Raw genomic sequence first — 16,140 nt, forward strand, 5'->3', positions numbered from 1 at the left:
GGAGCCAGGCACTACTGCGCAGCCGTAGAAGCTTGGGTGGTTTGCGTACGTTGGCTTCCGCATCTCAGTTTGTGGCAGTTATTCGGTGAGGCAGGTCGTGTTCAGGCAGCAGCGCAGACACCCAGCCCGGGCATCCCACATCACAATGTCCGATGAGGATGGTAAGACGCCCCCAAAGCTGACCCCCACTAGCTTTTTCCTCTCCTTACCTGGTTCGGGGAAAGGTTCTGATACGGTTTGAACCCAGTCCGTTTAGAGGGTTGCGTGGGCGACCACGGGACTGACTGCGTATAGGCCAGGGCATGACTGGTTATGGCCTCTCGGCTTCAGTCCCATATTGGTCAGGTACGCCCAGGGCTAGGGTATTCGAGAGGCTCTAGCTGGTCCTGGGGCTTTTGGGGTCCCAGGGTTCATGGTGCCCCAGGGGTTAGAGGTGATCCAAAGCTTGTGGGTTCACAGGGTTGAAGGGTTCTGGGGCTTTTGGGGGTTCTGGGGCTTTTGGGGTTCTGGGGCTTTGGGGGATTCTGGGGCTTTGGGGGGTTCTGGGGTTCATGGCATCCCTGAGGCTTGAGGCTATCTGGACATAATGGAGTCCTAGGTTCATGGTGTCCTGGGGCATGATGTAATCCGGTTCATGGCTCCCGGGGCATGCAGTGGGGTACAGGTTTTCTGGTGTCCTAGGGGCTTAAGGGGATTCTGGGGCTCAAGGCGGTTACAGAGTTCATGGCGTTCTGGGGCGGGGGGTGGGTGGAGGAGATCCTGAGGTTTTCAGGTCTCTGGCGTTTATGGTGTCCTTGGGACTTGAGGTGATCCCAGAGGACGCCGATTCTCATGGCGCCAGCACGTGGTGAGAGCCAGCCTCGTTTCCGGTGTGAGGGCGGCAGTTATTTCCAGGACCTCTAGTGGCGGTAGAAAAGTCTCAGGCTTCACCGTGCCAGAGGGTGGGCCACCTCGGTTGTTTCCCGCGCCCTCTAGAGGGCAGTGTGCCACACTGGCACGCAAGCAGTTCTGTGCAGTTGTAGTTTTTTATTTTGAACTTCATTGCAAGGCTTCTGGTGCTTGCGCCACCAGCAGCTGCAGAGCGTGGTGCGTTGCACAGGAAAGTGATTTGGCTTAACGGCTGGGGCACTCCTGGGAGGAGAGGATTTGCTTTGCTTGCACAGCAACCTCAAATTGTAGCAGCGCTTTGGGGGGTGGGGTGTCTGTCCTCCCGCCCCCCCCACCCCCGCCTCTCCAGGGATGCCAGAACATTATGGGCTTTTGAGATTTAGCCACTTATTTTTTAAGTACTTCGTGCTGACTTTCTGGAACAAGTTGATCCTTTATTCTTTCTCTGTCATAGAGGGTTGGGGTCCAAGAAGGACCAAGACTTTCAGCCATTATGTAGACTTTTAAAAAATATTACAACTTTATTGTTATTTCCTTTTAGATTTGCATTTCACTGAGGTAACATTGGTTCGTAATATATGTTTCATGTGTGCCTTATATTTCTACTTCTGTATACCCTACAGCATACTCAGCACCAAAATTTTATGTGGAATTTTGAGTTTATAGAATTGACAAGCTAGCCAGTTGATTCATTATAATATCTTTTGCGATTGGGGCAAAGACAGATTGGGCAGCCTCTGTTTTATGGTAAATATGCAAATTAGGAGAAAGAAAATAAAGATATGTGTATGGAGAAATCCCAGCACAGAGTGCATTCTTTGCTTCAAGAGGGCAGATGCAGGAGTCAGAGAACACTGCAAAATGTGAGGACCCTGTAAGGCAGGGGAACCCTCCTGTGTGAGCTCCAGGACCAACCCTTCTGTGTGAGCCAGCTGTATGGGTTGAGCATGGTTTGGTAGAAAAGACTAGTAAGTGGGGGATAGCGTCCCTCCCTCCTCTACCCAGTTTTCTATGAATTAGGACTGCTCCCAGGTTTTATAACAGGAGGTGGTCAACTGGTTTAATATTTACAAGTAGAACTTTTACAAGCATTTTTTGTATGCATTGTTTTATAAAGCAGGGCATGGGGTCAGTTCAGTTTCAAGCCTGCCTGTAGCAAATGCAGGGTGACGGGACACAGTATTATCATCCTTTGGGATCAGGTGGACTTCCTAGTCTCTAAAGTTTGATTGAGCGAGTAGAAGGACTGCTTTGTAGAGTCCTGACAGAAGATTTAGAAAGTGATTGTTTTGATGCGCATTTTTGCTTAAAAAAAAAAAAAGGAATGATCTGGCCATTTTTATCTGTCCTATTTAGTTGTGTATATTCTGTGTATATTCTTTGCAGTAGGCTTCCCTGGTGGCTAAGACAGTAAAGAATCTACCTGCAATGCAGGAGACGTGGGTTCAACCCCTGCATTGGGAAGGTCCCCTGGAAAAGGGAATGGCAACCCCTTCCAGTATTCTTGTCTGGAGAATTCCATGGACTGAGGAGTCTGGCAAGCTACAGTCCATGGGGTCACAAAGAATTGGGCATGACTGAGTGACTAACACTTTCACTTTTCATTTTTTGCAGTAGTTGTCATGTGAAAGCCAGGTTTCAGCCCTCATCATTGTGAACTATGTGTTACTTGATAAATTCATGGCAACTTAGTTCCTTGTACCTTGGGAGCATAACCTTCAAACTACTTCTAAATGTTATAGTGTCTTAAAAATTGTCTGTGAAGGCTATGCATATACCTAAAGAAATTAATTGGAATTTTGCAAATTAACTGAGAAACCATAGTGGAATTGTCAACTGCTTTACTCATACTAGTTTGAAAGATCTGTTGATGTACAAAAGCTTATCTTAAAAATAAAATTTCAGTTGCCTTTGCTTTTGTTATTTTCTTTTGATTTTGAAGTCTAAACTTTATTGTAGAGAATCTTAACAAAGAAATCTAATGAAGATAATTTTGCCACCCAGAGATAGTGACATAGAGATAACCATTGGTATGTTTCCTTCTGCTCTCAAAGTTAAGATTATGCTGTATTTTTCTGCTTTGAATCTTTTTGCTCCTTTAAGATTATTTCACAAGCATTTCTAATATTAGTAAATGTTGAAAATGTTCTTCTCATTGGCAATATACAATTCTGTCATATGGAACTACCATAATTTATTTAACCAATTTTCTTTGGTTTGGATACCAGGTAGTTTCTAAAGTTTTGTTTTATTTCTATGAGGACTATTAAGTAGATAGAGTTCACTGCAACTCTCCAAAACCAACCCCAAAGTTTTATGGATGACAAAACAGAGGCAAAAGAGTAGATGTATCTGGCCCAGAGTTCATACCTCTGGATAGCTAGAGAGCCTGAATCGTAACCTACACCACGTGACTCCTAATTTAGTACCATTTTCACACCACCTTACACTGGTTCATTACTTTATTCTAGTACCTTGGTCTATTTGAAATAAATATACTGAATCCAAAATATGCAAGGTAAATGTGACCTACAAGTTAATACTTCAAGCTTAAACATGTTCTTTTTTCAGACCAACTTTAGGAAACAAGAAAGCTCATTTATATATTTTACATTTTGTATTCATTAAAATACAAAGTTTGCCAAGTTTATATTTCACATGTAGTTTACTTGTAGTCATCTATTTTACATTTTGTGAGAGTCAATTTATATTTAGTTTTTGATAATAACATTACTTTTATATGTTATTTCTCTATTATTTAGTATCTTAAAGATTATATTAATTTTTAGAGAGCAAGTTTGGGAATTCATGGTCACCCCAGAGTGTGGTTGTATAATCTCAGTTGTATCATTTAAAACTTAAAAGGATATCACTGAAGACAGTACATGGGCCAGGTGGTCTAATTTCTTAAAGGAGAAGAAATTTATTGCTCTATAGAACTGAAGTTCCTAGAAATAATACTATTTTTGTTTATGTATATATGTATCTCTCTAAGCTTTATACTAAGCAGTTGATTTCTTAGTTAAGTTGGCAATGATTGGAGATATGAAAATACTTAATTTTTTTCAGCTAAAATGTTTTTTAAACACTCCATAACTTTATAAGGTGGTTTTTAAGAAACTTTTTATTTAATGTGGCATCTAATCTACACATTCTCTTTGCTTCTTCTTAGATTGTATAGTTTTATCTGTTGGAGAAGACAGTGATGATGATGATGATAATGATGGTGCTGCTGAAGTTGTGGTAATACAAGACTTTGATACAGATATTACTGAGGACTCACTTTCTGATGATGAAGTGTTGCTTCTACTAACAGATTCTGAAGATGACAGTGATATCCCTGAGGAACTGCCTGAATTTTCATTTGGTAATTTTGTTAAATTTCCTCCTGTGGGAAATTTTGATCCCCAGTCCCCATTTCCAGTAATTGTTTAAACATTCCTCTCACTCTTACCTTAATTCTTTATTACCAGAAGGCCGAGCTTTGTGGTAAAAGCACAGTGTTTACTTGTGCTTGCATTTTCCATTTATTTAAGCTCTGTCATGTCTCCTTTTCTGTTTTTGTTCTATGGGGACTGGGGAGGTAGCCTTGGAAAGCACTGGGGAGAGTATATTTTGTCTCTGAAAAATTATTTATACCTGGCAACTAAAATTATAATGATTTGGTGGCAAAGCTAAAACTGAACTTTTGGGAGAAATAGCTTGGGTCAAGAGTCCATGGAATAGATGACATGATTTTCTATGTTGAAGATCTCAAAGAATCACCAGAAAAAAAAACCCTCCTAAGCAATTATAGCAAGCAGTTATATAATTAATAAATTAATAAATAGCAGTTATAGCAAGATTCTCAGGATACAAGGTTAATATCAGTACCTTCCCTGTATACAAGCAATAAACATTTGGAACTTGAATTCAAAACACAGCATTTTATTTACATTAGCACCCAAGAAAAAGTCCATGGAAAGTAGAATCCTGCAACCAGAACTCTAGCTACTTGTCCTTCTAGTGGTTGCTTTTCAGCCACAATCACAAGGAAATGGGAGACTCATTGCCTCCTCACTTATACACAGAGCCAGGAGACATTAACCCCTTGGGAACATCCCTTCATTAACTGTGACAGTATGCTCTTCTCTGTTTGCATAGAGAATTGGGTTTACTACTCTTTAAAACATTGAAATATTGCTGCTTTGATTGAGGTCAGCAAACTTTTTCTGTAAAGGGCCAGATAGTAAATATTTTAAGATTTGCAGTTGTAAGGCCTCTTGTTCCAACTACTCAGCTCTGCTGTTGAAACATGAAAAGAACATTATATTAGTAGATGAGTATATGCCTGTGTTTCAGTAAAACTTTATAGATGCTGAAATTTGAATCCTATAATTTTTCCATTTCATGAAATATTCTTCTTTTGTTTGTGTTTTTAAAATTTAAAACTTAAAAATGTGGGGAAAAAGCCCTCAACTAAAACCATTTGTAGCTCCTGTGCTACAGAAAAACAGGCAGTAGGGTGGGTTTGGTCTGCAGGCTGTAGTTTGCCAACCCTGGTCTAAATGATGCCAGAAGTCATCACTTTTTATTAGTTCTGGTTTTAAAACTATATATAAAACCAACAGGATGCTTTCTTAGTGTATTATAAACATCAACAACAGCCCTCCTTAGTGTGGAAAGAAATAGAGGAGAATTTTCAGTTGTGGATACCCTTTTACCTATCATTTCTGCTTCTCAGAATTTATCCCACAGAACTACTTGCAGAAGTGCAAGACTGTTCAGCCGTGTTCTTTGCCAGAGGAAAAGCTTTAGAAGTAACTTGAATATACATGAGTTAGGGACTGCTTAAATAGATTATGCATGGCCTATTTGCATGATAGGAAACTGAGAAGCTGTTAAAGTGATTGCAGTATACCTAGAGGTTTGTGTTTGGAAAGACCAATACATGTTTAGTAGAAAAAGGAGGTTGCAAAGCAGTACTTATAGTTGGATCCCTTTTATCTTATCTAACTGAAAGGAAAATTTAGGAGATTTCAAAGAAGGTGGCTAAGTAGTTTTCTTATTGTGGTAAAATATATATATTTATAATTTTAATCATCTATAAGTGTTCAGGGTAGCATAAGACAGCCTAATTGTTGTTGTTCAGTCACCAAGTTGTATCCAACTCTCCATGACCCCATGGACTGCAGCATGCTAGACCTCCCTGTCCCTCACCATCTCCTGGAGTTTGTCCAAGTTCAGGTCCATTGAATTGGTGGTGCCATTCAACCATCTCGTCCTCTGTCTCCTCCTTGTCCTTCTGCCCTCAATCTTTCCCAGCATCAGAGTCTTTTCCAGTGAGTCAGCTGTTCGCATTAGGTGGCCAAAGAATTGGAACTTCAGCTTCAGCATCAGTCCCTCCAAAGAGTATTCAGGGTTGATTTCCTTTAAAATTGACTGGTTTGATCTGCTTGCTTTCCAAGGGACTCTCAAGAGTCTTCTCCAGTACCATAGTTCAAAAGCATTGATTCTTATGGTGCTCTGCCTTCTTTATTGTTCAGCTCTCACATCTGTACAGACCATAGGTTTGACAGAGGAAATCTGTCAGTGCTTCCACCTTTTCCCTTTGCCATGAAGTGATAGGACCAGATGCCATGATCTTAGTTTTTTATAATATGTAGTTTTAAGGTGGCTTTTTCACTGTCCTCTTTCACCCTCATCAAGAGGATCTTTAGTTCCTCTTTGCATTCTGCCATTTGAGTGGTATCATCCACATTACTGAGGTTGTTGATATTTTTCCCAGCAATCTTGATTCCATCTTGTAACTCATCCAGCCCGGCATATCACATGATGTCCTCTGCATATAAGTTAAATAAACAGGGTGACAGTTAACAGCATTGTTGTACTCCTTTATTAATCCTGAACCAATCAGTCGTTCCATGTAGGGTACTAGCTGTTGCTTCTTGACACGCATACAAGTTTCTCAGGAGACAGGTAAGATGGTCTGGTATTCCCATCTCTTTAAGAATTTTCCACAGTTTGTTATGATCCACACAGTCAAAGGCTTTAGTGTAGTTAGTAAAGCAGAAGTAGGTGTTTTTCTGGAATTCCCTTGCTTTCTCTATGATCCAGTAAATATTGGCAATTTGATCTCTGGTTCCTTTGCCTTTTCTAAACCCAGCTTGAACATCTGGAAGTTCTCAGTTCATATAATGCTGAAGCCTAGCTTGCAGGATTTTAAGCATACCCTTACTTGCATGGGAAATAAGTGCAATTGTCCAGTGATTTGAACATTCTTTAGTACTGCCATTCTTGGGAATTGGGATGAGGATTGACCTTTTCCAGTCCTGTGGCCACTGCTCTGGGTTTTCCAAATTTGCTGACATATTGAGTGCACCACTTTAATAGCATCATCTTTTAAGAGTTTAAATAGATCAGCTGGAATTCCATCATCTGTACTAGCTTTATTAGAAGGAGTGCTTCCTAAGGCCCACTTGACTTCACAGTCCAGAAAGTCTGGCTTTGAGTGAGAGACTATACTGTCGTGGTTAAGATCATTAACCATGTGGTTAAGATTGTGAGTCATTAAGATCTTTTTTGTACACTTCCTCTGTGTATTCTTTCCATCTCTTCTTGATCTCTTCCGCTTTTATTAGATCTTTACGTTTCCACCGTTTCTGTTCTTTGTTGTGCCCATCTTTGGATAAAATGTTCATTTGATATTTCCAATTTTCTTGAAGAGTTCTCTAGTCTTACTTTTTGTTGTTTTCCTCTATTTCTTTCCATTGTCCACTGAAGAAGGCTTTTCATCTCTCCTTGCTATCCTCTGGAACTCTGCATTTAGTTAGGTGTACCTTTCCCTTTCTCTCTTGCTTTTTGCTTCTCTTCTTTTATCAACTATTTGTAAAGCCTCCTCAGACAATCGCTTTGCCTTCATGCATTTCTTTTTCTTTGGGATGGTTTTGTTGACTGCCTCCTGTACAGTGTTATAGACCTCTGTCCATAGTTCTTCAGGCACTCTGTTTACTAGATCTAATCCCTTGAATCTGTTCCTCACCTGCACTGTGTATTCATAGGGAATTTGATTTAAGTCATACCTGACTGACCTGCTGGTTTTCCCTGCTTTCTTTAGTTTAAGCCTGAATTTTGCTATGAGGAGCTAATGATCTCAGCCACACTCAGCTCCATGTCTTATTTTTGCTGACTGTATAGAGCTTATACATCTTTGGCTACAAAGAATGCAATCAATCTGATTTCAGTTTTGACCATCTGATGATGTCCATGTGTAAAGTCGTCTCTTGTGCTGTTGAAAAAGAGTGTTTGCTATGACCTATGCTTTCTCTTGGCAGAATTCTGTTAGCCTGTGCCTTGCTTCATTTTGTACGCCAAGGCCAAACTTGCCTGTTCCTCTAGGTATCTCTTGACTTCCTACTTCCAATCCCCTGTGATGAATAGGACATCTTTTTTTTTTTTTTTTTTTTGGTGTTAGTTCTAGGAAGTCGTCTAGCTCTTCATAGAACTGATCAGCTTCAGCTTCTTCAGCATCAGTGGTAGAGGCATAGTCTTGGATTACTGTGATGTTGAATGGTTTGCCTTGGAAAAGAACTGAGATCATTGTGTCATTTTTAAGGTTGCACCCAAGTACTGCATTTCAGACTGTTTTGTTGATTTATGAGGGCTACTCCATTTCTTCTAAGGGATTCTTGCCCTCAGTAGTAGATATAATGGTCATCTGAATTAAATTCGCCCATTCCTGTCCATTTTAGTTCACTGATTCCTAAAATGTTGATGTTCACTCTTGCCATCTCCTGTTTGACTGCTTCTAATTTACCTTGATTCAAGACGTCCCTGGTGGCGCAGACAGTAAAGTGTCTGTCTACAATGCGGGAGACCCGGGTTTGATCCCTGGATTGGGAAGATCCTCTGGAGAAGGAAATGGCAATCCACTCCAGGACTATTGCCTGGAAAATCCCATGGACAGAGGAGCCTGGTAGGCTACAGTCCATGGGGTCGCAAAGAGTTGGACACGACTGAGCAACTTCACTATTCACTATGGACCTAACATTCCAGGCTCCTATCCAGTACTGTTCTTGACAGCATCGGATTTTACTTTCCTCACGTATCACATCCACAGCTTAGTGTCAATTCCCCTTTGGCCCAGCCACTTCATTCTTTTGGTGATATTAGTAGTTGTTCTCTGCTCTTCCCCAGTAGCATACTGGACACCTTCCAACCTGGGGGCTCCTCTTTCAGTGTCATATCTTTTTGCCTTTTTATACAGTTCATGGGGTTCTCACAGCTAGTGTACTGGAGTGGCTTGGCATTTCCGCCTCCAGAAAGCCTAATAGCTCTGGTTAAGATTTTTAGTATAATGTTGATAGTGGTGAAAGTGGGCATTTGTCTTGCTCCTGATTGTAGGGGAAAAGCTTTCAAGTCACTCACCACTGAACGTGATGTTAGCTGTGGGTTTTCATAAATACCATTTATGTAGTTGTGGAATTTCCCCTCTGTTCCTGATTTTCTGAGAATTTTTGTAAGAAATGGTGTTTGATTTTGTCTGATGTCTTTTTGGCATTAATTGATATGATCGTGTTTTTTTCCCCTCTTTATTCTATTAATGTGATGTGTTACATTGATTGGTTGTCTTATGTTAAACCAACCTTGCATTCCTAGGATAAATCTCTCTCGGTCATGGTGAATAATTCTTTTAATATGCTGTTAGATTAGACTTGCTAATATTTTGATGAGGATTTTTACATCTGTATTCATACGGGATATTGGCCTGTTTTTCTTTTCTATGTCTTTATCTGACTTTGGTATCAGGGTAATTTTTAAATTTTTTGGAAGACTTTGAGAAGGATTGGTGTGTTAATTTCTCCTTAAATATTTGGTAGAATCCAGCAGTGAAGTCCTCTGGTCCAGACCTTTTCTTTACTGGGAGGTTTGTGGTGATTGATTTAATCTTTTTACTTATTATAGATCTGTTGAGATTTTTTTTCCCTTGGGACAGTTTAGGTAATTTTTTAAATTATAGGACAGATTATTTTCTCACATACCAGCATCAAACAATTTAGAAGATATATAGGGAAAAAACCCCAACAGATAATGGCTACAAATAAATATTTAAAATTGTAAGGAATAAAAAAATAGCAGAACCTATATGAAAGGAAAGCACATACTTTACTGAGCGTCATGTAAAAAAGCTTGAGTAAGAGACACAAAGAGACAAAAGCTTGTGGAGAGACAGAAATTTTTCCTGGTTGAGAAAAAAATACCCTAGTGTACCTTTAAAAAAACCTTGGGAAAACCTATTTAATGGACAGGTGGTTATTTACCATATCAAACACACAAAACATTTAAAAGTACAATTATGAAATATTATGGTACTAGTTTTGAAGTAGGGAGCCAGATTTAATACAATAGGAAGATCATAAACAGAATAAAGAATTTAGAGTTAATATACTACAGTATATTAATATGAATAACATATTACATAGCAAATCATGCCTGGTATGAATGGTTAACTATTAAAAATGGGGAAGACCCTTGATTTTGCCTCACATCACTCTTAAATAATTTCAAGATGAATTAAAGAGCTGAATATGCAGTAAATGGAAGTATGGAAGACTAGATGAAAGCATAGTTGAATGTTTTTTTCTAATCCTTGTGGAAGATTGAGTATAGAAGCAGTTCAAGAAAGCACAAAAATATTAATGAATTTGATAAAGTTAAGGACAAATAACCCCTCCCTATCTCACAAACTCAGACCTCAAAAATCACATCAATACCTGGGAAAAGTATTTCCTGAAAATATGCATTTTCCAGAGTTACTATTCTTAAGATAGCAAGACATCATGCAAATCAAACAGGAAACACTGAAACTCTAATAGGGCAATGAGCAGAGGACATGGACATGGAAAATAACAAGTTATAGGACGAGAAATCTTAATAGATAGAAAACATCTATTCAACTGCATTAGTAACAAGAGAAATGCAGATTAATATGGGATACAAAAATGAGATAAACTTTCATCTATCAGATTAGCAATTTTTACATGATTTGTTTTAGTGTTAATGGAGAAAACAATTGCACTACAGTTTTTATGAGTGTAAATTAGTGTAACCTTTTTGGACATTTTGGCAGCACCTGTCAAGAACCCCTGAAAGAATCATAGCCTTTCACCTAGGGATTCTTCTATATATCCATTGTAAGGAACTACTCAGAGATATACATAACTATTTACATTTGAATGTGTACACATCATTATAGCAAAATAGTGAGCAACTGGAAGCTGTATTAATGTCTGGCAACAGAAAACAGATAACATAACCTGTGGACATACACATAATGGAATATTATGCAGGCATTTAAAATATCTAAAAATTACAAATGGCATACAAAATTGCTCAGTGTACAGTATGGGTCAAACTACTAGATAAAATAGAGAGTAAAAAAGAGAAAAGGAATTGTATTTCAGGGTTATGATATTTATTAGTGATAGATTACTTAATTTAGATTCTGAATTTTTTATAAAGAACTTAATTTTAGGTTGACTTTTTATAGAAAACTATCACATGCAAAAATATGCACAAATCATAAATACACAGCATAAAATTTCAAATTAATTCACACATATAACCAACACCCACACTAAAAGATAGAAGGTTATGAGCTCCCCAGAATTAGCTCTCACCTCCCTTTCAGTCAGTACTCTCTTGCAAGGTAGTGCTATCCTGATATCTCTCACCATCGATTATTTTTGTCTGTTTTTAGATTGAGCTTTAGGTCAGTCAAATCATACATTATCCTTTTAGGTTCTTGGATCCAATTCTACTGTGTGTGTTGGGGCTTCCCACACAACATGAAGCAATTCTTGGACACCAGCGGGGTGTCTGAGAATTCAACTCAATTCTAACACTGCCGAATATAGATAGTGTCAGATTCCCCAGGTTGAGATATCAGTCTTACAAGACTGCCTCCCCGTGCCCATACCCCAGTTGCAAGCCCAGGTGCTTCTGATCGACTTGCTACAAATCAGAGGTTCCCACAGCCTGCTGGGGTTCGATTAATTTGCTAGTGAGATTCACAGAATTCAGAGAAAGATTTTACTTACTAGAATAACGGTTTATTATAAAAGGGTATAATTCAGGAACAGGGAAATGAAAGAGATGCACAGAGCAAGGTATGGGGAAAAGGCATAGAGCTTTCAAGCCCTCTCCTAGCTCCACTCTCCTCAATATCCATGTGTTCACTAACCTGGAAGCTTTCTGAACTCTCTTTGAGATTTTTATGGAGGCTTCATTACAGATTCATGATTAAATCATTGGCCATTGGTGATTGATTCAACCTTCAGCCCCTCTCCCCTCCTGGAGGTTAGGGGAATGGGACTGGAAGTGCCCATCCACTAGTCACGTGGTTGGTTCCTCTGGTGACCAGCCTCTATCCTTAGGTGATCCAGAGACATTCCAGAAGTAACCTCAATAACATGACAAAAGATATCTGATCACTCATCACTTAAAACATTTTAAGGATTTTAGGAACTCAGTGGTAGAAACCAGGATAGAGACCAAATATATATTTCTTATTATAAATTCATGATATCACAACTATATTCTCTTTTGTGTCTAGCTTTTACTCAATGCTATGGTTGTGAGGTTCATTCTCACAGTGTATAGCAGTAGTTGGTTTATTCCCATTGCTGTGTAGTTCTTTGTGTGAGAACACTACAGTTTAATTATGGGCTTCCCTGGTGGCTCAGAGGTTAAAGCGTCTGCCTCCAATGCAGCTTGTATTAGTCAGAAAAAAAGCAACTAGTTTAAAAAATAAAAAGTGAGTTTTTTTTAAGTGAGGTTATAGCTCAAATTGGAGGTATTTCATAATTGAATTTTCCCCACAATATTAGTCAGCATTTATCTAACTTGAGAGTCTTTATCTCCTTTGATTTCTTGCTTCTGAACCTTTGTTCATGACTAGTATCTCTACTGTAGAATGAAAAGGAAATAGGAAAAGAGATGAAACTCGAATCTCATCATTCTGCCTCTTATTACTACTCTGGCTCAGGATGGATAAAGGGTATTAACTCTCTCATGAACGATCCTCCCAGAAAGATATGCTATAATAGCATTGCACTCAGTGTCTTTTTCTGGTTGCAGAGATGAATGACTCAACCATAAACGAGCCTTCATAATTCTAGAAGAGATTTTGGCTTATTTTTCACATGTAGTTATTTAGGTTTAATATAAAATTTAACTATGGAAGCAGTCATAATTTTAGCACTGAGATGACCTTAGATGTAATTTCGCCCAGTTTTCACCTGTCAGGGGAGAAGCTGATGTCTTAGTGGTCTGCCCAGGCCACACCATGATGGAGGCCCAAGCTCGAAGAGACTTCTGACTTAAATTTGGAGGCCTGCAGCCTCCCTGAGTGAAAAGCCTCTGAGCTCCTTGACCAGAGCAGTTAGGACTCATGCTCTGTTCATTTGTTTTCAGCACTTATGCTGTTGCCTTTAGATTGTAAAGCATTTGCTTCTCAATTTGGAACTGTGTTTGTTCTGGGTTCTTATTCCTACTTGTGGACAATGCTGCTACTGCTAAGTCGCTTCAGTTGTGTCCGACTCTGTGCGACCCCATAGATGGCAGCCCACTAGGCTCCCCCATCCCTGGGATTCTCCAGGCAAGAACACTGGGGTGGGTTGCCACTTCCTTCTCCAATGCATGATGGCAAAAAGAGTAAGTGAAGTCGCTCAGTCGTGTCTGACTCTTAGCGACCCCATGGACTGTAGCCTACCAGGCTCCTCCATCCATGGGATTTTCCAGGCAAGAGTACTGGAGTGGGATGCCATTGCCTTCTCCCTTGTGGGCAATAAAGTCCTTCAATTTTTAGAAGTTTATCCTAAATCACTAATAAAAGAATTCTCATTTTGTTGCTCTCTAAAATTCAGCTAGAACTCCAATTCAACCTGAGTTGGCATTCTGAAAACATATCCATCCATATTAAATTGATTAAAGCAGTAAGTGTGTTAAGTAACTTTTTATGCATTTGCTTTTCAGACATGGAAGATTTTGCAGCATTAAATAGCCAAGTAGTTTCATGTCTGGCATCTTTAAAACGAGGTAACCCTGACTCAGAGGAAGTGGAGTCTATGCCATTGTGCAAAAAAGGGCGACTCTCTGTTCCAGAAGACAATCCCATGGTTTGTACAGTAAAGTGAAAATTTTTCTTTTTTTCATTCAGCTTTATTTCTTTTAATAGATTGAGTTTAATTTCATACAGTGAAATGCACAAATCTTAAGTATAACTTGAGATCTTAAGTTCAATGAATTTCAACAAATATGTATGCCCCCTCTATCAAGGTAAAGAATATTTACATCATCCCAGAAAGTTCCCTCATAACTGTTCCCAGTAAGTCTCCATCCCCTCGAACCTTGAAATACCATTCTGATGTTTTTTTCCATCATCGATTAGTTTTGCCTGTTCTAGAACTTTACAATAACTAGACTCACACAGTGTGCATTCTTTCATGCCATGGTCTCTTTTCCTTAGAGTAATGTTTTGAAATTCATCTGGTTGTAGCACTATTTCATTTCCATTTATTACTGAGTAATATTCCATTGTATGAATATCTATGATTTGTTTATTCATTCTCCTTTTGATGGACATTAGGGTTGTTTCCAGTTTTTGGTTATTACGAGTAAAGTGGCTGTGAACATTATTATGGGAGTCTCTTTGTCAACATATGTTTACATTTAATTTGGGTAAATCCTCAGAAGTGGAGATACTGGGTCATAGGGTAGATTAAAGTTTATAAGAAACGGTTTTTTGAAGTGGTTGTGCTGTTTTACATTTTCATTATATTGTGCTATGCTTCTAGATCTCTGAAATGAATAAAATAGATTATTAAATTGTTTATAGTTAAGTTTAACAGAAAATACAGTGATTTACTTACATAAGGATGAGGATAGTAATACCACCTAATTAGTGTAGGCAGTTCTTTTAACTTCTGTCAGCCCTGATGTTTTAATCTTTGGGGGATAGTATTATTTGCCTTCCAAGAGCCATGGTTTTTGACGTATTTATGTGGAAGTACTTTGAAAAGCATAAAGCATTGTAGAAGGGTAAGATGACAATATTGTTTTTATACTAATCTATTATAATTCCATAAAATTTTTACTGCCTAATTTGTAATGCGGGGCTAATTCAGATAATTTTAAAAACAAAGACACTGATAATTACTTGGTATAGTTCTATTAAAATTATCCTTATAGTCCACAATTTATCCTTAGAATAAAGAGTTATAATAATTAAATCAAATGGCTATTTGCTGTCTGTTTACTTATTTATACTGTGTTTTATTCCAAAAAAGGATTTAAGATGTCTTAGAGTAATTTTATTAAGAAAAACAGGTGCTTAAGTGCTTCCTGCTTTGTCCACAGAGTGTCACTGTTGGATTATTTGAAAGTTAAAAGTCATACACCATTTAATTCTTTGTGGTTAGAAATATTTGTTTTTAAAGCAGTTCTGGTACCAGATTACTAGAAGACTAGTCTTTCCATCCTGAAGTACATAAGGGGTTAAGCTTAATGGAAAATGTTGTCTTAAGTATAGTTGACTTAATGAGAAAACAGTTCTGGAAATATCTTTCCATGTTATTGTAATGCTTGCAATGGGCAGAGGTCCTTTAGGCCTTTAATGCTTGTTGTAAGCGAAATTGAAGCCTTTTCTTTCAATTCTTTCTTTTGTATTTCCTTTTGGTTTATTAATGAATCCTCCCTATGTAAGAACATGAACAGCTGATTGTGAAGAAGGTGGAAGTGTCATTAATGAATGTACATCAGACTGAATATTTTTGTAGTATTAATTGATAATTGCCAAATATATTCACATTTACTGTCATAAAGAAAGTGATTAAAATTCTTTTCAGCTTTCATTTACTGTGGAGTTACTCTGAACTTGTGAGCCCAAGGCAATATTTCTCTTACATGAGTACTTTACCATTTTATTTTCCTCTTTTCCTTATCTAATAAAAATTCATAGCAGTTTTGTACCTTGCTTCAGTAACTTTTCTAATTTTTGAAATGGTTTTAGATTTATGGGGGATTCCCTGGTGGCTCAGATGGTAAAGCGTCTGCCTGCAATGCCGGAGACCTGGGTTCGATCTCTGGGTCAGGAAGAGCCCCTGGAGAAGGAAATGGCAATCCACTCCAGTACTCTTGCCTGGAAAATTCCAAGGATGGAGGAGCCTCGTGGGCTACAGTCCATGGGGTCGCAAAGAGTCAGACACGACTGAG

The 16,140-nt window shown here is 38.6% G+C and overlaps 1 protein-coding gene across 1 annotated transcript in view; it reads left to right on the plus strand.

Annotated features, from left to right (window-relative positions):
* The first annotated feature begins 302 nt into the window (after positions 1–302).
* The window catches only part of BEND2 (BEN domain containing 2), a 54,588-nt gene continuing 38,750 nt past the window's right edge, over positions 303–16,140 (plus strand). The window contains 3 exon segments of the mRNA XM_018043708.1: positions 303–345; positions 4,061–4,255; positions 13,903–14,045. Of these exon segments, the coding sequence (XP_017899197.1) occupies positions 303–345; positions 4,061–4,255; positions 13,903–14,045 (381 nt within the window).

The sequence above is a fragment of the Capra hircus genome, assembly GCF_001704415.2.
Source record: "Capra hircus breed San Clemente chromosome X unlocalized genomic scaffold, ASM170441v1, whole genome shotgun sequence".
NCBI lineage: Eukaryota > Metazoa > Chordata > Mammalia > Artiodactyla > Bovidae > Capra > Capra hircus.